This window comes from Phaseolus vulgaris, chromosome 3 (assembly GCF_000499845.2).
Source record: "Phaseolus vulgaris cultivar G19833 chromosome 3, P. vulgaris v2.0, whole genome shotgun sequence".
NCBI classification, from domain to species: Eukaryota; Viridiplantae; Streptophyta; class Magnoliopsida; order Fabales; family Fabaceae; genus Phaseolus; species Phaseolus vulgaris.
This window is the reverse complement of record NC_023757.2, coordinates 32,950,261-32,973,005: the sequence shown is the minus strand read 5'-3', so window position 1 is coordinate 32,973,005 and position 22,745 is coordinate 32,950,261. Positions and strand designations below refer to the sequence as shown.

The following is a 22,745-nucleotide window of genomic DNA, read 5'->3' as shown; positions in this document are numbered from 1 at the left end:
AACACATCTTCACATTGGAGAATATCAAATACAACGAATTTTCTCATCAACTCCTTCATACATGCTCAAATGATGAAACTATTAACTCAAACGTTGCGAGTAGGGAAAAATAGAAGTGTTGCGATTGAAATAAAAGTATGAGATGCGAAAATGTTGATGAGAATATTTAAAAATATGAGATTATGTTTCATTTAGTGTTATTTATAATTTTTTTTAAATGTTAAAACTGACTTTTCAGAATTAATATGGAGGTACACGATAGAAGGTATGAAGGTGGAAGTATGAAGGTGGTGGGAGAATTTGTCTATTCTATTTTTTTTTGTAGTATAATATTTTTATGAGAGTATTTTGCGCAAAAATGTAGTTGGGATTAATGGAGTCCTAAATTCTTTTTGGTATTTCTTCCTGTGCCATCAAATAGGTAAAATAATCAAATGTCTCATTTAATCGCTCTTAGACAAGTTCTTTCTGAGTATATTTTGAAAAAACTATTCCAAAAAACACATCCCAGAACCATTTATATATGTTTTAGAAAGTTTATTTCAAAAGTTATTTCTTAAAAATTAATTTCAAAAATATTTTCCATAAAGTTTATTCCGAAAACCATTTCAAGAAAATGTTTTTCAGAAATTTTGTTCCTTTTCATAAAAACGTTTTCATAATACATTTCATGAATTCTGTAAAGAGGTGTGTTCCAGAAACTTCCAAAGAAAATAATCCAAAAGTTAATTTTAAAAAGGGTAATAACAGAAATTGATGGGGGTGCAGGAAGCGTTTGGATAAGATGCAGGAAGTGTTTTGATAAGGTGGTGGAAGGTATTTTGATAGGGAACACCCAAATCTTTTATGCCAACACCAAAATACAAAACTGTTTTATTTGAAACGTTATACAGTGAGACGTTTGATTTGATGAAAAGACAAATCACCCAATTCAGAACTACTTTTAATTATATTTCAACGTTGTTTCGGTTTATGCTGACAATCATAAATGCACTCTTAAATGCTGCTAAGAGATCATCAAATTATTATTTTCAAAACAATCATTTCGTACTTAAAGGATCTACGCAAACAATAAATAATAAAAGGACCAAATTTTGAAAACTAAAAATGACAATTCATAATGTACATACATACATTATCCATATCTATTTATGTTAAATAATATTCACACTTTTTATATTTATATAAACATGTGACTCATTTATGTTTTAAGTAAAATCAAATTTATATATTTTTTACTTCCAAAATAAATATTCACATATTTTATATTTATAATAAATAACATTTATCTTTCTTTGATTTTTAATAAAATTATACTTATTTTATTTTATTTTAAAAAATATATATCTACTAGTACTTAAATAAGAAAATGTGAAATTTTAAATTTTTAAAATATAAAAGTTATTTTATTTTTTATATAAACAAGGAATTGAATGATTTTATATTTTATCATGTCTTCTTAAACTGCTTTCAGGTATTCTTATGAATATCTATGTAATACCATTTGCGTTGGATTCTTATTGTATGTGAAAACTTATCAGCCTAATGGTAATCGCAGTATTATAACTGAGATTGATTTTTAGTATATTTAGATGAGAAAAATTTATTATAGGATAAAAAATATATCATAATAATATGATTTTAATTTTATATAAATAATGTTTTCTAAAGATATACCATTTTATATTTATAAGATAATTAATGAGTGATAATATAACTTTAGGATACTTTAAATATAAACTAACTAAACCATTTCCTTTTGTTTTATAAAAAATACTTTTAATATTTAATATTTTGATATTTTAATATATAACTTTTAATTTGTTATTTTCATAATTTTTATTAAATTTTTATTTAATATGATATTTTTAAGTAAAATGAAGGAGCATAATATCACTGTTAAATTAACAAATATAAGTATCATATAATACCAATGAATTTGATTAAAAACTAAAAAAGTATGTAAAATGTACACAAATATTAATGTATATTTAAAAATTAGAAGAATTTTTTTTTATTTAATGAGATAATCAAACGATTCACTTGAACATAAGATTATCAGTGTGAAGTAGATAAAGTTATTTCTATCTAATATTTTTCAAACAAAAGTTTTCATTAATTACTTAGTGAAGCAAACAATACCTCCTCCTATACATACATATTTAAAAAAAAATAAAAACTACTTTCCTACGTTCCCAAATCATGTTCTCATTTTATATCATAAGATCCTAACACACGTTAATTACTTTCAGGATTTAATATAAATTTGAGGTTTTGATTTATAAAAATATAAGAGATTTTAATTTTACATTTCACACAAGAATTTACGACTTAACGAATAATGTCAAACACACATGCCAATAATGTTTTTCAGATTTTACAAACAATTGAAGAACATTAGATATACATACAACAAATGTTTTTTATTTTCTACAACTAACTATAGAACATTAGACGTACATATAACACATATTCTTCAATTTTAAAAGAAAAACTCTATTCTTATATTCTTACATTGCAACCCAAAAACTTTATCCTTAATATACAATACTAAAATCATCCTATATAAATAAATTACACTTTAAATTTATTTTTTTTATATATAAAGTTTTCATGTTAGGCATCACTATGTTACTTCAAGTAACAACAATCATTTGCCATCACATGAAAAAATGTTATTAAAAAAAACAAAAATATGGAAGAACTAGACCAAAACTCATATGTTAACAAAAATGATACATAGGTAGACTATACCTATTAATAAAGAATTTTAAGAACAGACTAGATGGAAGTCTATTATACCAATGAAAGGATTTTGCATGAATAAATCATAAATTAGCCAACTTATCAGCACACACATTCCCTTCACGAAAAATATGAGTAACCCTAAACCTGATTTTTCCACAGTAATTAAGATAAGTATTCCATCAATTACGAAGCATCTAATGAACATTTATCCTAACAGTAAATGCAGCACAAACCAAGACATAATCACATTCCAGCCGGACATTAGTAAAACCCAACTTTTGAGCTTCTTCCAAAGCATATATAACTCCATAAAATTTAGCAGCCAAAACAGTATGAACGTCAAGAAACATAGATAAAGCTCCAATAAACTCCCACATACTCCCACGGAAAATACTTCCACAAGCGGCAAGACCTAAATAACCCTTAGTAGCCCCATCAGTGTTAATTTTAACCCAGCTTGGTGAAGGAAACTTCCATCTAACATGAAGAGGACGTAAAACTTTACCAGTATGAGTGTTAATACCAAAAAACTTGAGCACATTGAAATTGAACATATAATTCTTCATTGAAACTTTAGACGAATTACCCACTAAATAAGTTAAATCTTTAATAACCAAAATAGCCCTAGAAATCTCAATCTTATCTTGAAAACGAGCATAATTTCTCATACGCCATATCATCTAAATAGAAAAAGTTATCACAGTTAACTTAACCAATTTAACCAACGGACTACCATCACTCTTAATACAAGAAGAAAATCATCCTTAGAGAAATTTAGGAAACTAAAACTTCTCTTACCTAAAAAATTTTCTTGTTCAAAAAGTTTCCAACTCACAAAAATCACTTAACACATTGAAACTCTTATATAAAAACTATTTAGTTATTTTTTATAAAAAGAAAAGCTATTTAGTTGTAATTATCTAATTATGGTAAGATTTTACTGAATTTTGAAATAAATAATACTTAAACTCTAAATCCTAAACAATAGTGAAAATAAAGAAAGGATAGAAAAAAAATCTTAAAAGTAAGAAAAAAAAAAGAGTTAGGTTTATTGATTTTATCAATGTATATTGATATAACTTTTTCTTTTCGTTAAAACGAATCTTTTAATATCCTTTTAGTGACTAATTTCTTAATAATTCAACCTTTAATTTTAGTTAGAAACTCAAGTTAGTTAAATTTTGTTTTAAATAGTCTTGAAAAGAAAAAATATCTAACGTGTTTAGAACATTATTAAATGAAAAATATAAATTGAACTATAATGTATTTCTCATTCGTATGTTAAGATTGAATAGCTAGTCCCCAATATTGGTATCTTATTTATGAGAGTGTGACTTAAATTTAAAGAGACTTGTTAGTCAAAACAATAAATATTGTTCGGAAAAGAAATTAAAATTAGGTACGTTAAGATTGACTTAGTCATGTAATCAATGAACTTAATTGTTAATATACAGACTACTGAATATAAAAACAGTTATATTTTATCTGCTTTTGTTAATAAAAGTATTTTTTATACACAAATTTTCAGACAAATCTATCAGACCGTAGTTTGATATTAGAAAAACATTTTTTTAAAATTACAATCCAGTTTTTCTTCTAATGTTTCACACTAACAATTAGTTTTAACAACAAATTTAAGTTCGTAAATTTTAACCCAAACACACGCTAAAATCCTATCACTGTTCCTTCTATATATACTCAGAATAATATTTCTTTAATCAACGATCCAATCTGGTAGTCCTGCATGTGTAGGTGGGTTATGGATTCAATTATAAACATCTAATCAATGAAATTCATTTTTAGTATGATTTTCAATACAATTATTTTCAAATGTCACACCAAAAACATTGACACGGTTTATTAATTTTAATTTTTGTATGTAGTTAATTAAGATATAAAATGAAAAGATTTGAATAAAAATCCGTAATGATTAGGTTGTGCGTGATTTTGTTAGTCTAAGGTAAAGTGTAATTGAATTTTTGTTTAAAAATAGTTAAAAAGGAAAAAGTGTGGTGGAGTGTGATCTGAAGTCTGAAAAGATCGGGCGCACGCGCGGGAACTTTTTACACTTCTCTTCTCTTCTTCTTCACACCAATTCCAACCAAATTCCATTATTCCTTTTACACTATCAATCAAAATACAGAGAATGAATCAAAATCAAAATAAGGAAACAGCATGTATTAACCATCTCAGATGTGTATGTGTATGACTTTGTCAGACTCTGGTGTTGGTTTCTTTAATTAAGATTGTTAATTTATTTGTTTGTGTTCACCGAAAGGTGTACGTACACTTGTATACACATGCTCTTGTACAAACACATACAAACACAATCCCAACCAACCCTGTCACTTCTCATTAAAATTCTCCTTTCTCTCCTTCCTCTCTTCTTCACACCATTTTCTATTCAATTCCCCCTTCTCTCTCCCTACATTGCCCTCTTTTCACTTTACCCCCATTAAACCAAACGCCATGAAGGAACCCACCCCACAAAGGAGAAGAACTCCTTCCTTCTCCTCCTCTCTTCTCGACGCCATCTACCATTCCATCGACCACTCAAAATCCAACCTTCACCAGGATCAACACCCTTCTCTCTTCGACCCAACTGTGCAATCTTTCGACTTTCAAAAAGGTGGCAAGAAAGAGAGAATGAATCTTCGCCGAGCCGTCATGCTAGAGGATTGGATGGAGAACCATACTTCTCATTCCCGTTCCCGTTCCCTCAGCTCTCAGTTGCTCAACTCCAGTTCAAGCTCCTCGGAATGCAGCTCCGGGGGGATATTTTCCTCTTCAGAAACCGACACCACGACCTTGAAGAAACAAAGACCCAGACCCACATCGGAGAAGAAGAAACAAGAGCACAGGGTCTCCGAGAAGCAGAATAAAGAGGGTGGTTTCGCAAGGACCAAGTTGCGGGCTTTGAAAATTTACGGCGAATTGAACCAGAGAGTGAAGCAACCCATTTCACCAGGGAGCAGAATCGCTACCTTCCTTAGCTCCATCTTCAACTCCCAGAACGTCAAGAAAGCCAAAATGTGTTACGTTGGGGCTGTTGAAGATGTTAGCTTCGAACACAAATCAAAGTCCCCGTGTTTCTCTTCGACTCCTTCTTCGTTCTCCAGAAGGTCTTGCATGAGCAAAACATCCTCTTCGGCTAAAAAATCCAACGCCAATGGGGTCAAAAGATCCGTTAGGTTTTATCCCGTTAGCGTAATCCTAGGTGAGGATTCTGAACCACAACCCAGTTATCACAAATGTAGCAATATTTATGAGAGTGGGCCTAACTTCACTGTGAGGAAGATCACTAGAAGTTCTTCGATAACGGAGCAGAAGAACACTGTTCGGGGAAATGAAAATGGAGCTGAAGAAGCAGCAGCGCGTGGTTTTGTAAAAGGTTACAGAAATTCTGGTAAGGGTGAATTTGATATTAGAGGCTTTTATGGTAATGAGGAGGAGGATGATGATGATGATGAAGAGGAGGAGGATGAAGAAGATGATGTGAGTTGTTCAAGTTCAGATTTGTTTGAGCTGGATCATCTTGTTGGAGCTGCAAGGTACCAAGAAGAACTTCCTGTCTATGAAACTACCAATTTGGAAACAAATAAAGCCATTGCTAGTGGTCTATGTTTGTAGTTTAGTTTAACAACAATTAATTGTAATTATTTTTCCAAAGTTTGTGGAGCTCATGAATTTTTTAAAACAGTGCCTGTTCTCTTTTTTGTGCTGTTAGCTACCATTAATTGTGATCTTTCAAGGTCGAGATTCTGATATAGGCTTTATGCATGGTAGGAAAAGGAGTTATAATGGTAAACAAATTTTAGGATTGAATTGGAAAATGGACACAATTGTGCGTGTTAGAGAGGAAGATAGGTAGGTAGAGGAAGCTCATGTTCACTCGCACAACTTGTCAAAGCAAACTAAGACAAACTGAAAAGAGAAAAGTAAAAGTAGATTCATTTTTTTTTCCTACCCGATGAGAAAAGCAAAGTTAAAAAAGCTTAACGCTTTTCCACTGGCTTGGCACATGGCCTCACTGAGACATGGTAAAAATCTCCACCACTTTAACGTCATAGAAGATTTAAATAAATGATTACATCTCACAACTTTTTGCGCGTTTGAAATCCGCGATTACTGAGTGATTTTGAACTGATATTCTTGGTTGTAAAGCCAAAATTGAAGCTAATCTAAAGAGAACGTATCAACATATTCATATATAGGAGAGAAAGGAGACTATATAGCAGACAGGGTAGGGCCTCTGATTTGAAACTGGGGAAGTCAAAATATGGTAGGAGGATATGATCAGGCATAATAGCATGAATCTAAACTTACTTTTGACAGTGCAGAAGAAAATTTGGTAATCCTAATGTCCACATATGAAAATATGAGACACCATGGGCAACTTGGTTGACAAAAACAGCATCCCTGAAAGAGGCTTTTGAGTAAAAGATTAAAATGAAAAAGCAAGGTATGATGGTGAAGATTTAGATATGGGCATGTTGGTGCTTGTAAATGTTTACTTTATGAAAGGTTGACTAAAGAGATGAAGGATTGAGGTGAGTTAATTGGCAGTGAGGAGAATTGGGATGCTACTCACCAACCAAGCATCTCTGGGAAGATTATAAATGCGTAGCAAGTGCATGTGAAAGCAGCTTCACTTCACATTATCATCTATGGCCACCACCCATATGCCTATGATTCCTTTGCCATTTTCTTCCCAAAAACACACTTCACCAACTTCCTCTGCGCCTGCTCTCCATAAATTCCCTATCTTATTTTACCTTTTTCTTATGTAATACTAATAATAATATTACCAAAATAACTCATATTTCTCATTTTCTTATTCCTTAAAGTAATACTCTTTTTTTCTTTCAAATATGTCATCAGATAAAACAGGAAGACATAACGAGGACAATACTGTGTCAAGAAATTTAAACACTTCTCAAATTTTATATTTTAACCATGTTTTAATATTTATAATTTTTACTTTTTTTTCTAATTTTTATCTGGAAATTGTTAATTGAAGTGTACTATTAAGTGATTTATGTTGGAGATTCCACCAAAGTGACGAGGACATTTCACAATAAATGCATTTTTTTTAACATGTTTTAAAAAGATGTGTTGAAAATATAAGAATAAAAAGATAGTATAAAAATATCATTATTTTGAAATAGGTGATCTCAAAATACTATATTATAAAGCTTGAAATTAATTCTTTTAATTTTGAATAAATCTCTATTACAATCACTATTAATAATCACGATAAAGATTATGTTTTTTAACTGAAAATGATTCCATCTCTATTATTTCATCAAAATATGCTTTGAAGAAACTTAGTCAGTATATTCTTTTCAACGTCATCTTTTTATTTGAATTGAAAAATATAAACTATTTTTTTATATAACGTGTTAATGAATACTAAAATTTATCATGTACATTATCAATGAAGACAATCATAAAATAAAAACTAATTTTTAGTGACAAAAAATAATTATTTACTAACTATATTAAAGACCATTTTAGATTTTTTTTTTTATATATTAGTTTCTATTATTGTTAAATGATTTCTAAATTGGTATCTAATTAGCCACCAAAGTTTTTGTTACCAAATTTAGAAACTAAATAATTGGTAGTTAAAACTTTGGTTGCTAATTAAATACAAATATAAAAACTATTTAACAATAATAAAAATTAATTTAAAAACCAATTTTTTTTAGTTTTTAAAAAAATGATCTTTAATTTAGTTATATAACAACTAATTATTTTTTTTTCTCTAAAATTGATTTTTATTCCATGTTTTCTATTTCATGTTTTTCTTTGTAGTGTATATATACTCAAACAAATTTGTAAATTCTCAATCTTACCAACGAATTAACATAAATAATATAACAAATGTATCACCTAATAGTAATTTAAATTTAAATTATTTTAAAATATATAAAGCATTAGGATTTTGAATGGAAGCCTGTTAGGACAACTCTGCACTGTGCTGGCTCCGTTGTAGCTAGCTATGAACTTGGGGGGAAATGAAAAATAAAAAATATGCATTTATATAACAACGTTAAAGTGTAAATATAATAAGTACGATTTTTTTTTGCTTTGTATATTATAATAATCACCATGCCACGAACAAAGTAATTGCTTTCATACTTTTTAGGTGTGAAAATAGTTTGTATTATGAAATAGTTAATTTGATCAACTTTTAGTCATTCGACGGGTCCAAAAGGGAAGCTTTTAAATTAAAAAAATTGTAATCTGAAGCTTTTAAAATGTTCTTATAAGTCTCTAAAAGTTTTAAAAAAATAGTAATCACACTAAATATAATGGGTGTTATAGATAGTATAATAATATTATCAATAAGGAGATATAAGTGAGACAATAATATTAATATTTGAAATACGGTAAATATTAAGTTATATAATTTCATGTATATACTATTTAAAGACTTATGATTGAGAAAAATGTTGATACAATTCTTTTTTCATTAGGAATTTTCGTTGACCAAGAATAATAGTAAGTGATAGATTAAATGTTGAGTTGTTGTGGTGGTAAATGGTGATTTTGAAACTTGTTAGAATATGCAAGAATGTGGTTGATAAAGTTTTGAAGAATAAGTAGTGCATGTGTTTATAGATCTTGTTAAATTATACAATCGATCTTATTCTTCAAATATTGGTATAATGTTTGAGAGAAACAAGAGAATGATACTTGTTCAAACAATGAGAGAACACTTGAGTGAGAAAGATGTTGAATTAATTATTTTTTCATTTTGGAGGAAATATCGTCCAAGAAATTTTTTCTTGTTAAAGGAAGCAAGATCGCTCAAGAGGAGATGCGTTTGTTCAAGCAATGTGTATGTGATATATGTGTTATGTTGTTACTTATAATGTGGTTGTGTATTATGATACCTTGTGTGGTATTATGACCCTTCATGAATGTACGGTAGAGGATACCTATGATAATATTGTATAATATTAAACATGAAACTTATTATGGAAAGAAGATATCATAGTTTCAGTGATGATTTGGATTACATAGATTAAGACATTAGGTGGTAAGAAATTGAAGGAGATTTGTGCATCAAATTGTTATAAAATAGGTGTAACAAATCATCATAACATAAGAAGTTGAGAATAAATTTCCAATAAGCTTTTGATGGGTGAAACATGTTCAATATGAATCTTTCGAAAGTCATAAAGCTTGATAGGTTACTCTAAATCATTAAGTTGTAGTTGAGAATTTATGTAGTCTTTGATAAAAGAGATTGAGGTGCAATTTGTTATGATATTATCTAAAGTGAGAATGAGATGTGTGATTAATATATATTATATGATATATCATGTCATGTTGATTGTTTATATTATTAGCAATATTACGTGGTAAAACTTCTATGAGCATACTTGACACGAGAGTACATAATGTTAGTGGTGACACTGGAGAGGTTAGATTAGATTAGAAAATATTTTTACACATATATTATTAATTATGAGGTGTTTCAAGCGAAACCTACACCCATTTCTACATTTAGACCCAAATCACCTCAATTTCAAGAACCAACAATTTGATTTTAGCCTTCATATGTTCAAGCAAATCAACCTAGAAGTCTATGTGTCCTTTCTAATAATTAGAAATAACCATATAACACATCATTATTACCTTAATTGTATTTGTATTGGCTTGTAAATCAATGTTTTAGATCAACCTTAATTGAACTTACTATCTCATTCTTGAGGATAAAGTCTTTAGAAATTCAACTAAAACTCCAACAAAAATTTAGGTTATAAAAGACTAAAACATTATCAAGTCTTTAAATCTAACTCTACTTGAAAATGATTAAAGAGAATTCTTGTAACAAAGAAATTCATCATCTTTAAATAAAATTAGCACAAAAATATATTGAACATTTTTATTTACAATAATCAATTAGATTATAAAATTTCCCTTCTTAACAAGTTAACAAACCTAGAATTTTGAGAGTTGAAATGACCTAAACCCCTAATGAACACTCCAAAACAAAATAACAATAATTTGATAATAAATAATAAATCACAAAGCTAATCTCTTCTTTAAAATTTGTTATGTAAAAATCTTAAAGATATTATTGTGATATTGTAATAAATAATCAGAGATAGTGATGGATAACCTATCTCATTATTTGTAAAGAATTTGGTTCATATTCTAATCCAAGTCTATATAATAATAAAAGTATCTATTTTTAATATTTTAAAATAGAATGGGATTACATTTTATACCTTTTTACTTGTATAAATGAAAATTAATTTTCACTATTTTTACATATTATTTGATGTAAAAGGTCAAAGTATAATATTTATATAATTATATACAATTTGATTCTACATGCTACACACCACACATATGAAGTGCATGCAACCAGGAGTGCCCACAGCCAGGGTGCCCCTGTACCAACTAATTATTATTTTGTTTTTTATGTCTAAATTCCTTTCACTTAATATTGGATTGTTCTTGCATACAAGATCTGATGCTATTCCAATTATTTTCACATGTCAAATCATATAAATGTCACCAAACAGAATAATTTGCTAATACTATATCATCAACTTTTCTTAAAAATCTTTTTTTAAAAGTGGAGATATATATTTAATATCTTAAATTACAGTAAAAAAGGTTTGGATTTTTTTTATAAAATAAGTTCAATTAAAGTACCAAACAAGAGCAAATCACAGTAATTAGCATACAGTTTCTTTTAAGATTCCACTAAATTTCATGTGTGTATTTAAAGGTATTTATTTAGAGCAAATTTGGACAAAGAAGTACCCATATTATTATTGGCCAAAACAAACAAAACATTATTTTGCTTATGCCACAATTACTTTTTTTGTTTCATTTTAAAATAATTTGTTAATTTTTTTGTTTGGGAAATACAATTTTTTTAATATTTTAGGATAAGTTTGTTAGACAATTTGTTTTAGTTTAATAAGAATGTAAACGTAGAAAATTATCTATTTTATATTTAAATTTGAAAAAACAACGTTATCGAAAAAACCGGGTTTCCCAAAAGTGGTTTGAAAAAGTTTTCCACAAAAGCTTTTGTTTGGAGTAGGGGAAATTTAACTTTTCAAATAAAAATAAAAATATAATATTACTCCTATAAAAATATTTAATCCGATAATAAAATTAATGTTTTAATAAAAATAACACATTATTTCATTTTGTAAAAATCTATAACAATAAAAGAGAATGAATTTTATAACTATTTTCTCGTGGAGATATTTTCTTATTTCTTTTATTTTTCTGTCTGCTTGTATTCTTCAATAAATATTTTTTATACTTAGAACATGTATTGATATATGATTAATGCAATAAATTAAAATTTGGATTCTGAAATTTTACTTTTTATTTTTTATATTCATGTAAAAACCTGCTGTAATTATATATATTACATATACTTTGAAATGCTTTTATTTTGTAAACTCTATAATAAATAATAGTATAACATAATATGTATATATATTTTTAAGTGAAATATGGTGTTACAAATAATATATTCTTAATATTCATTATCTTACTAACAGTATACTTTTCACATTAATCCCGAAAATTATTATTTTTTTAAAAAATCATTTTTAATTTTACTTAAGTTTCTACCCTCTTATCAATTTTTTTTTTTGTATTTTATTTATTTATCTTAAAAAAATATTTTAATTTATTTTTAAAAAATCATTAATAAAAAATAACCTTATATTATAATTATAATAATAAACTATAGATCCAAAATATATTTCACGATATTTTTTCTCATGGATTTTTTAATTATAATAAAATCATTTATTTATTAGAATTTTATAATAATGAGATTTAATGTAACAATATATATTTGTGAATATCCCTTAATCATAAGTGCTGCTTTTTATGTCTGGAACAGAAATATCCTCGTAATTTAAAGTTAAAGAAAATAAATGGAGGAGAGTGAATGAAAAAGGAACATGAGAGAGTTTTTATTTAATGGTCACGCATATAGTATGTAATTTTAAATTATTAATTAATTATAAATAATTGAATTAACAATTTTATCATATACCATAATTTGTAATTGAATTACAAAAAAAAAAACACTCTAGAAAACTATGAGGTTTGGAAATATAATTCATCCCTCTCGGTCAAGATTCTTTCTTCATTTTTTTATCACGACAGTTTTAAAAAAATAAAAAAAATGTGTTATATATAATATTCATTTTTCCAAAATCATAATAAAATAATTAGAAAAGTGAATGCGTGTTTTTTCCCATGCCAAAAGAGAAAAAATAATGGGGGACAAAGGTTAGCCCGCTATTTATAGATTTCTGCTTAGTGCACCTATTTATTTGCTAGTTACACCCCATAATTTAAGTAAAAAGTTAAAAATGCACTTGATGAGTTTTCTAACCTAACCCTAATTCTTTTTTCCCTTTTCTTCATCATTTATGTCTCTCCTTCAAGGTTGCTTGCATGTGAGTTTTCTTTATTATTCTTGTTTATTTTTTGAAAGTCATCATTAATGTAAACAAGAATTTTTTATGACGGTTCTATAAGACTTTTTATGACAGTTTTTAATAATGATATAGATTTAAATGATATAAAAATTCTGCACTTTTTATGCCAGTTGAAAAAATACCATAATAAATTTTATGCCAGTTGAAAAAATACCATAATAAATTGACTTATTATGACTGTTGTATATAAATTATCATAAAATGTACAAAAATGTCTCTCAGATTATGTTCAAACGAAATTTTTTGTAACTGATATTTCTAAAATAATTATAAAAAATATGACTTACGACACTTAACATGACAACTAAGTCAATTTTTATAATAAATATTTTTAAAAAATACAAATTATTATGATAGGTCTCATAACTCTCATAATAAATTATTTTTTATTAAAAAAATTAATTTACTCTATCATATTTTCCCCAATTAATTATTAATATTATCGACTTTCATATAATAATATATAACTTTCAGATAAACCAATTCTTAAATAATTATCATATTATCGAATAAACATTGTACACAACGAATAAATATTGTAGAAAAACATGACTGCAGATCATCTCCATTTCTAGTTTCTTTCCAAATTTGATATATCATATAAATGAGGTAAACAAATATAGAATTATATAAAAATTATAAAATGTCTTCTAAAAATGACCAATAACTTTTTTAATATATATCAAGAGAGGGAATAAAAATTAAGAAGGATTATATAAAAAAATTTAAAAATTAATTTAGGTTATAAAGTAATTTAACTTAGCGAGAAACTCGTCCATTTCTTTCTTGTTATAAATTCGTTCATTACAAACACTTTCACTGATTCTATTTTTTTTCTATGTCATGAGTTTTAGTGAATCCACATATGTTAACGCATATATTAACACTATTTTCCACAACTTATATATAATTTATTTTCTTATTATTTATGAGAGAAAAAAATATTTTATTTTGATTTTTTTAAATAATGTTATATAGGGAGCTTTCATATTATTAGATATTAAACTAAACCGAAGAAAAGTTACCACAATATTGAAACTTTAGATACTTTACTAGTTCCCTTTAAAAATCTGATTAAAAAATAAAGCAGTATACATTAAAAAAAATCAAACTTTTCTTAATTAATATTTTAAATACTTTTTTATATTTTGTAACAAAAAAAAAATCTTTTTTGAAAAGGAACATTATATAATAAGAGAAACGGAACCTACAATCAAAGGGAAAAAGTGTCTTTATAATCATTATCGATTTATAAATTGTTACTACCAAATTTGATTTAAAACTCATATTACACATAATTTTCATTTAATTAATTATGAAAGTTAATTACACAAAAGATAAAAAAAAATGAAAATATAACCAACATGAAAAAAACACGAAATTATTACCAAGAATTTGTAAAACATAATAATTCTATTAAGATTTGTCTGCAAGGCATTTCTTAAGCGACCTCACATCATAAACACAAAGATAACCAAATCAAGAATGATATAAATATAATATTCTCCAATTTGAGCGTTAGAGTCCTTGTAGATACACATGAATTGTGTTGGAATAGTACATTTCATGACTCATGCAACATCAAATGGCTTTCCCCAATGACCAAAACTAATTACGAACTCTAACCTAATTCTATGAAAAATTCAAACAAAATAAAAGAAAATAAACAACTCAATTACCGATAACAACCTCAAACATAGTCATACTGAATGAAAACAATAAAAGAGGAAGTGGAGTTATGAGGGAAAAAAAATAATGGACTCACTTTTGAAACTCTTTTTCATATCAATAACCTATAACCATCTAGGGGTAAACTCGAGAGGAACACTCAATTTGTTCTCATTTTTTACTTGTGCTCCAATCACTCATGACATTAATGTAGAAATATCTCACACGTGAAATAGACGTTATAAAACCCAATTCTTATATTACACCTCCAAAATTTAGATAATGAGGTGGGTGTAATGGAAGACTTTCATTACGTGTTAATCTACCAACATATGAACGACCTACTAATATTTTTGTCAAGTTATGATAACAAAGGCACAAAATAATTTCACAATCTACCATTCACTATCTTTTATCGGTTCCCTCATAATCTAAGATGACACTCGCATTTCCTACTTCCACTAACAACTACTTCTAAGTCATTTCTGTATCGTTTGTAATTACCTTTTTTTTTTACAACATTGTTGAACTTGAAGCTTTGATGTCTCCACATCCATGAAGATTGCTTGAAGACTAGGTTGTTGCTTGTGAACATGGGTTTTGGGTAGATTAGAATTTATCAATCCATTCTTAGCTTAATCCAAAACTAAATCAATCAAGTTCTTTAAAGGAAAATGTTTTTCAAAGTAAGTGAAAAACAACCTGTTGATTTTTCCTTTCAATTAGTTGTTTTACACTTGGTAGTTTTGGAAAGGATTTGAAAAAGCTGAAATTGACTGACCTCACAGTCAAAGCCAATTCAATCGATTGATTCGCACTTTCAATCGGTTGATTTTTTTAAAACTTAACAGAATTAGTTAAATATGTTTTTGCTTAATTCAAATCTGTTTTGGCCCCTGATTGAAAGTCTAAAACAACTATTTTTGAGGCTATATAACTGATTTTTGAATCTCTGATTAAAGAGAGAGATGATATTACAAAAGATCAAAGGTTTTTCAAAGATTACAAGATTGCTTAAAGCTTTGCATTGGTTAAGAGTGGAATGGGATCTGCTGTATTCATTTTGTATCAGGTGTGATCCTTCCTATTCCTTGTTGTTCTTTAATTAATATTTGTAAAAGTGTAAGATACTGGTGTCTACAGTCAGAGTGTGTTCTGACCTGTAGTGGTTGTGTTTCAAAGAGGGTGAGTGTTCTTGAAGGGGTCAAGATCACCTCTTTGGTGCCTGTGTTGTGTACTATGTGTTTGATTACTTAGTGAAATACCCAGGGGTTTCTGGGGACTGGATGTAGCTCAGGTTAAAAGTGAACTAGTATAAACCTTGTGTGTTGAATCTCTCCATCCCTCAGTGCTAATAAAACTGTTTGATTTGTGCTTTTACAAAGTGCTGATAAAAACAATGTATAAATAACTGATTGATTTTTTTGGATTAAAATTAAAAAAATTTGTTGTTTGGCTGATCTGATTGCTTCTTCTTTGATTCTGCATTTATATTCATTCTTGTCCAGAGTTTTCAAAAATCTTTCATTAAACAATTCACTCCGTCTTGTTAACAAACATAACCATACATAGGTATTCCTTCTTTGTAGCCAATTTGTTGTATCTGACTTTAATATAAGAATACAAAAAATCCAAAATTATAATAAACTTTTCTTACCTAGTCCAACCGGTCATCACAAGTAGCGAATACCTACAACAACATAGTATATTTTTATATTTCTTTCACAAAATTCATCTAACAACTTTACCGCATAAAAAAAATGATATTTCAATAATATTTTTCTCATCAATAGTAAACACATCACTATAATGCTATGACTTCCATGCATTATATATTACATCAAAAGACATAACATACTTCATATGAATGTCATTTATACTCAAACACATGACAACGTCATCTAATATCAACTGGTAGAAGTCTTCATTTAACTTTGTAAAAATGAAATTTAGGTGCCATAAAGAGCCAAAATAACCAAATTCTTTAGTTTTTGGAACATTTAATCAAGAAGTGAAAATATGTATTTCAAAATTGTCAATCTAAAATATACATTTCACCTTTCGGATTAGTTTTCAGATTAGTACGTGTTTTAAAGCCTAAAATAATTGTTATGGAATACACTTTTTTGGAATAATCTATGACAATTGCTTTATGGGAATGTTGTTCTGGATAGTTTTTAGATTCGTCATTTTGGAATTCACAAAAAAACTTCTAAATACAACAATTTGAAATAATTTTTTTTACAAATTACATTTTGGAATGTGTTTTCTGGAATTTAAAAACACCTTCAAGATACAATAATTCAAAATACATTTTTTTTTACGAATCACATTCCAAAATACATGTTCCAAAACCCTATATTCCAAAATTTGGAAGAACATTCTTCACCCATTAAAACAAACTAAACGCAACCCTTTCATACCTTCTCCACATACTACAGGCTAGCCTACTTCCACTACCACCAAAGTTTGCTGAAAATGTTCTGCTTTGAACCTTGAGGCACAAAAACAGCAGCTGAAGAACACTATTACAAAGGAGAAAAAGCTTTGGGGTAAAAGATGTAGTTTAAAGCTTAGGAAAGTGTAGTTAGAATTTATGAGGGTGCAAGAAGCAAAAATCTATTTATATGATGGAAAAACAGGCCAGAAATTGTAAGTGGAAAAAAGGCCCAGGCCCATGAAAGGATGACAGTTAGTTTACGGTTCTATGGCTTAACGCTTGCAGTGTAAGAAAGATGGACGCTCAAATTGGAAAGAAGATGATACATCAATCGCAGAACAAAAATCTTGGCAATTTCACCTCATCTGTTTCCGCGCAATTACCGTTAAAATAATTACCTTCGCAAGTTCTTCTGATTCCGGCATCATGAGTTTCATCTTCGGAAAGAGGAAAACCCCTGCAGGTATCTTTGTTTCCCTCCCATAAGTCAACTATTTCATTACATTCATTTCAAGAAAATTAAAATGTTTGAATTTTCTGCTTATTGCTTGATATTATTATCATTTAAATTATTGCTATAACTAAACGAATAAATGCAGACTTTAATAATGTAATACCATGAGTAAACTTTGAGCAGCAGATTAATGTCGCTGTGACAACCAGAATTTTATCGAACTATTCTGTGTGGCATGCGCATGTTGTCCATTTTTTGCAAATGGGTACTATGGGAATAATGGTGATCAGTTTCGCTCATGCATTTACATAACCTTCAGGACGTATATCATTTTAATATTTATAAGCTGATGCACTGTTTGTAATATTCAGAAATCGTGCGGGAGAATAAGAGAATGCTGGACAAATCAATTAGAGAAATAGAACGAGAGAGACTAGGTTTGCAGTCACAGGAGAAGAAACTGATTTTGGAGATAAAGAAAAGTGCCAAACAAGGCCAGATGGTATGGTGATTGCCTTTTGAACTTTTGCTACTATTTTTTTCCTAGTTGTTTATGTCTGAGTCAAACGTACAAAACCCACTTATAAGATAATTATAAGATTTTGGTATTATCTTTAGTTCATGTAAGACTTAGGTTTTTCTCAATATTATTTGCTTTAGTTTTTGGTTGGAGCATTGTCTATGCTAGGTATGTTGTTCTTTACTGCATATCCATAATACCCTCCTATGCCCCCTAAGTTGGAGGGTGGAGTTTGAGTTTTCTGTTCATCTGTTTATTCATTAGTCAAAGAGAGTATGCGGATGTTGGCTGCTCACTTTAATACAATGTTCATATTATTTCAATTTTCATGTACTTTGCTGTGTATGATGCCAACAGTATACGTGGCTGGAAAAATTGTTCTCCGTGAGTTATAATAACAAACATGTAGGACTTGTTTGGAGATATATTTTCCATAATCACTTCCAGGAGAGAAAAATAAGAAGGAAAAATGAAATTAGTCTTCTATAGATTAAAATTAGCTTATATGTTAGTTAAAAAAAAAGATGTTGGAGAAGCTAATATGAAATCTTTTTGCTATTTAGTTAATGAAGTCAATTTTCTTTTTCCTTCTTATTTTTTTCTCCTAAAAATGCTTTTAGAGAAGTTTCTAAAAACAAGCCTATATATATAATGCATGCACAGGTATTCACATTATGATGGGGATTAACCTGCTGTACCTGTTACTCTTTGAACAATTGCTTTCCTAATGCATCACATGCTCAAAACTATCCACTTAGGCATCTGTTTATTAAAATTGTTGAAGATTGAGCTCTTATTTTAGAAAAGCAATGAACAAGCTTGAAATTTTGTGGAACTGATATCTCCTTCAGTTGTTAAATTTAGGGTGTCTTTAATGTGGTACTGAAGTTATAAGCAAATAAAGTTGTGATTTTATTACAGCGGCACTTAACTTGTCTGTTTGGGAAGTATATAGGAAATGGTCATAGTTTTAAACTTTGAAATTTAACTTCATGCGATTCTTGCAGGATGATTGAAACTGGCTTGCATATGATAAACTCTCTTCTTATTTGGATATAAGTACGCTGTTTTATTCTAGTAATGTAATTTGATAAAGGCTGATTTTTATGACAATCTTGATTTTGTCAGCAAATTTCTTGTGCTCATCATGGTATATATTTAAATCTTAACACGGCCATTAAGTTGGGTAACTTAGGCTTTCCTGATGCAATGTTTTATTCATGCAATCTTTTTCAGGGAGCTGTTAAAGTGATGGCAAAAGATCTTGTTAGAACAAGACATCAGATTGACAAGTTTTATAAGCTCAAATCGCAGCTCCAGGGTGTATCCCTCAGAATTCAAGTATGTGCACCATGTTATTGTGGTAGGATATGATCATTATAAGATTACAGTTCTGAATGTGAAAGGTTCACTGTCTATCATTAAATTCCCGCAACAATTTGATAAAAACTCATGCCTTTGCTGAATGTGAATGCTAAAAGTTGGTTTCTAATTTATCAAAATTATTCAGACTTTGAAATCAACACAAGCGATGGGTGAGGCGATGAAAGGTGTGACTAAGGCAATGGGACAGATGAACAGGCAAATGAACTTGCCATCATTGCAGAAAATCTTACAGGAATTTGAGTATCAGAATGAAAGGATGGAACTGATTACAGAGGTGATGGGAGACGCAATGGATGATGCTTTTGAAGGGGATGAGGAAGAAGAGGAAACAGAAGAACTAGTGAATCAGGTTCTTGATGAGATTGGTATCAACATCAATCAAGAGGTACCTTGTTTACCCTTCCACTTATTTTTTTCAGCAGTAAGTATATGAATTAGTCACTATAATGTTATCTGACAAGTTCTGATTTGATATGCAGCTTTTGAGTGCACCATCAACAGCTGTTGCTGCCCCAGCTGCAAAGACTAAAGTGCCTCAAGTTGAAACTTCTGGGGATGATGCCGCCATAGATAGCGATTTACAGGCAAGGTTAGACAATTTAAGAAAAATGTAATCTTCATTCTGATCAAGGGACTCCAGTTTTACTGGTAAAGCAGGAGCTCATTTTGAACATGCACTGTTATTTAAATTGCCTGTGTTCTACCAATGTTGATTCACTCCTTTTTTGGTTTACTACTTTTGTAAGTCGTTCAAGCTTAATTCTTCTGTAATTCTTTGAAACAATTTCTATACATGCTGTAAAGTAGTACACTTGGTAGCTAATTTCTATATAGTAATTATTTTTTATTTTTTGCTCCAAGTTCTTCGTAATCACAATGAATCAAAAAGTTACGATCTATCTCTAACCTAAAGATCATTTGATTATGACAGTAGCTGCTTTAGTTCTCAGCGCATTATCTTTTGAAATTCATCCACTGTGTTGTATAAACTTCTCAAGATACAAGAGACTGATTTTAATAATAACTGTTCAAAGAAAGTAAAGAACTAACAAGATTTAATCTTGACATGAAAAAGAGAGAGAAAAAAAGATGTGGAAGGAAATTTATACAAATCTTAATAAATACCGATATGTATAATTTAAAAAATTGAGTACCAAAAAACTAATTTAAACAAATAAATTGTAAAGTGACAAGTGAAAGAAGCCTAAGAAAAAGATAACAAAATATCTTATTTTTAAATAAGTACCCAGTTAACTTAAAATAATTAAATGAAAATTATGAATCTTAATATCCAATCAAAAAATACAATATACTGTATGGTTAATCAGGAACCTTGATTATGTCGTTCCACTTTAAATTTTGAAGATCAATTATATTCAAAACATCACTTAAAAATGTTATGGCTCCATTAATTTATCTGTTATTTATAAAAATAATAGGATCACTATTTTTTCAACTAATGGATCACCTACTGGTGTACTAGGAATTCATTCATTCACCAACTCACACTTTTTTTTTTGCTTTATTCATTCTCCGTGGAAAGCACGATATTCTTGTATAGTTTATATAAATTGTGAAGCAATAATTGAGATACTAATTTATTAGTAAGTAAATTTGGTGGTAGAAAAGTGGTGCACTAATAGCAGTCGTAATGCAAGTCAATTTTATAAGAAGTCTTAATCATGGTGGTCATGGTCGTTCGCGCTTCAAGGCTTTCTGCAACAGTAACCTGCTATTTGTTTTTCAATTATTCCTCCTTTATGGATTTCTCTACCAAGGATTTTGCAAGAGTTGGTCTACAACATTTTCAATAATATTTCATTGTAATACCATTTTTTAATTATGTTAAACATTTTTTTCCTAACTAAAAGTTCTGAACAGACTCTAGATTATAGATTTTAAAATTTTAAAAACAGAGGAAAATGGAACAGCCGTGTAATGAATTTCAATTGCATATGAAACTCGTTACATGCTATAATCCATGTTATATTTACTGATTTTAGTGTCTGCATGATTATTTAATATTATATTATTTTATCTTAGAAGATGTTCCCCTCTTGTATAACTCCATTAAAGCTATTCGTAGGTTGGATTGAGTTAGGATAAATTTTTTTAATTTTTTTTAAATGTTGTCATTTTTAAGTATCAACTAATTCAAGAAAATATTGTTTAAAAAAAATTAATTTAAGATTTCAATAAGTGAACAAGTCATTATAACAAGTTTGTTCAAATTAATGTAAGACATGAAAAAAAATATAACACTATCCAAATTAATCAAGTTATAATCACAAAATATTTAAAATTTAAATAAAAGTCACAATATTTTGATTCACGAAGTCTCTTATGTCTAATACTATAAAATACTATAAAACAAAAACAAAAAATATAAGAAAATGATGAAAAATGGTATGGAGAAGAGATGTTTTTTATTTTCTTATGTGTATGGTTACATCACTTCATGTATAGGAAATATATAAGGAGTTTCTCTCTCCAATTTACAATCTAATTTAATTAGGTAGGATACTAATAATGACATTCTATCATTATTAAATTAATTGCATATAATTGGATACAATATTGCATACAATAATTGCATATAATTTGATAATTATTATTTTCTTAATTCTCCCCTCAAGTTGGTAGGTGAAGATCATGAACTCCCAACTTGTGTCGTAGCGTCAAAAACCGTTCCTTGTCTAGTGCCTTTGTAAAAATATCTGCGAGCTGATACTTTGTCGGTACATATGAAAGACTAATTATCCCAGCTTGTAATTTTTCTCGCACAATGTGACAGTCTATCTCAATGTGTTTTGTGCGTTCATGAAATATTGGGTTTGCTGCTATATGTAATGCCGCTTGATTGTCACAAAAAAGTTGAGTTGGCAAGTTACATGACACCTTTAAATCCTGCAACAGATATCGCAACCAAACTATCTCCAAACAAGTGGTCATCGCGCGGTATTATGCTTCCGTTGATGATCTTGATACGTTTGTCTGTTTTTTTTACTTCCATGAGATAATAGA

General features: G+C 28.6%; 2 protein-coding genes across 2 annotated transcripts; both read left to right on the top strand.

The window, feature by feature from the left end:
• Nucleotides 1-4,914: 4,914 nt before the first annotated feature.
• LOC137807188 (protein BIG GRAIN 1-like A) lies at nucleotides 4,915-6,458 on the top strand. Its single transcript, XM_068607680.1, has one exon. The coding sequence runs from the start codon at nucleotides 5,218-5,220 to the stop codon at nucleotides 6,376-6,378; it is 1,161 nt and encodes a 386-aa protein (XP_068463781.1). The 5' UTR covers nucleotides 4,915-5,217; the 3' UTR covers nucleotides 6,379-6,458.
• Nucleotides 6,459-18,189: 11,731 nt separating this feature from the next.
• Nucleotides 18,190-20,568, top strand: LOC137805876 (vacuolar protein sorting-associated protein 2 homolog 1-like). The gene is made up of 4 exons (XM_068605771.1): nucleotides 18,190-18,317; nucleotides 19,572-19,676; nucleotides 19,846-20,106; nucleotides 20,201-20,568. The coding sequence occupies exons 1-4, from the start codon at nucleotides 18,210-18,212 to the stop codon at nucleotides 20,333-20,335; spliced, it is 609 nt and encodes a 202-aa protein (XP_068461872.1). The 5' UTR covers nucleotides 18,190-18,209; the 3' UTR covers nucleotides 20,336-20,568.
• The last annotated feature ends 2,177 nt before the right edge of the window (nucleotides 20,569-22,745 follow it).

Excerpts from the sequence above, each read along its gene's own strand:
- LOC137807188 (XM_068607680.1), top strand. The coding sequence starts at position 5,218 with ATGAAGGAACCCACCCCACAAAGGAGAAGAACTCCTTCCTTCTCCTCC.
- LOC137805876 (XM_068605771.1), top strand. The coding sequence starts at position 18,210 with ATGCTGGACAAATCAATTAGAGAAATAGAACGAGAGAGACTAGGTTTG. Across the intron at positions 19,677-19,845 it reads GTGTATCCCTCAGAATTCAA|ACTTTGAAATCAACACAAGC; the intron begins GTATGTGCACCA and ends AAAATTATTCAG. Across the intron at positions 20,107-20,200 it reads GTATCAACATCAATCAAGAG|CTTTTGAGTGCACCATCAAC; the intron begins GTACCTTGTTTA and ends TTTGATATGCAG.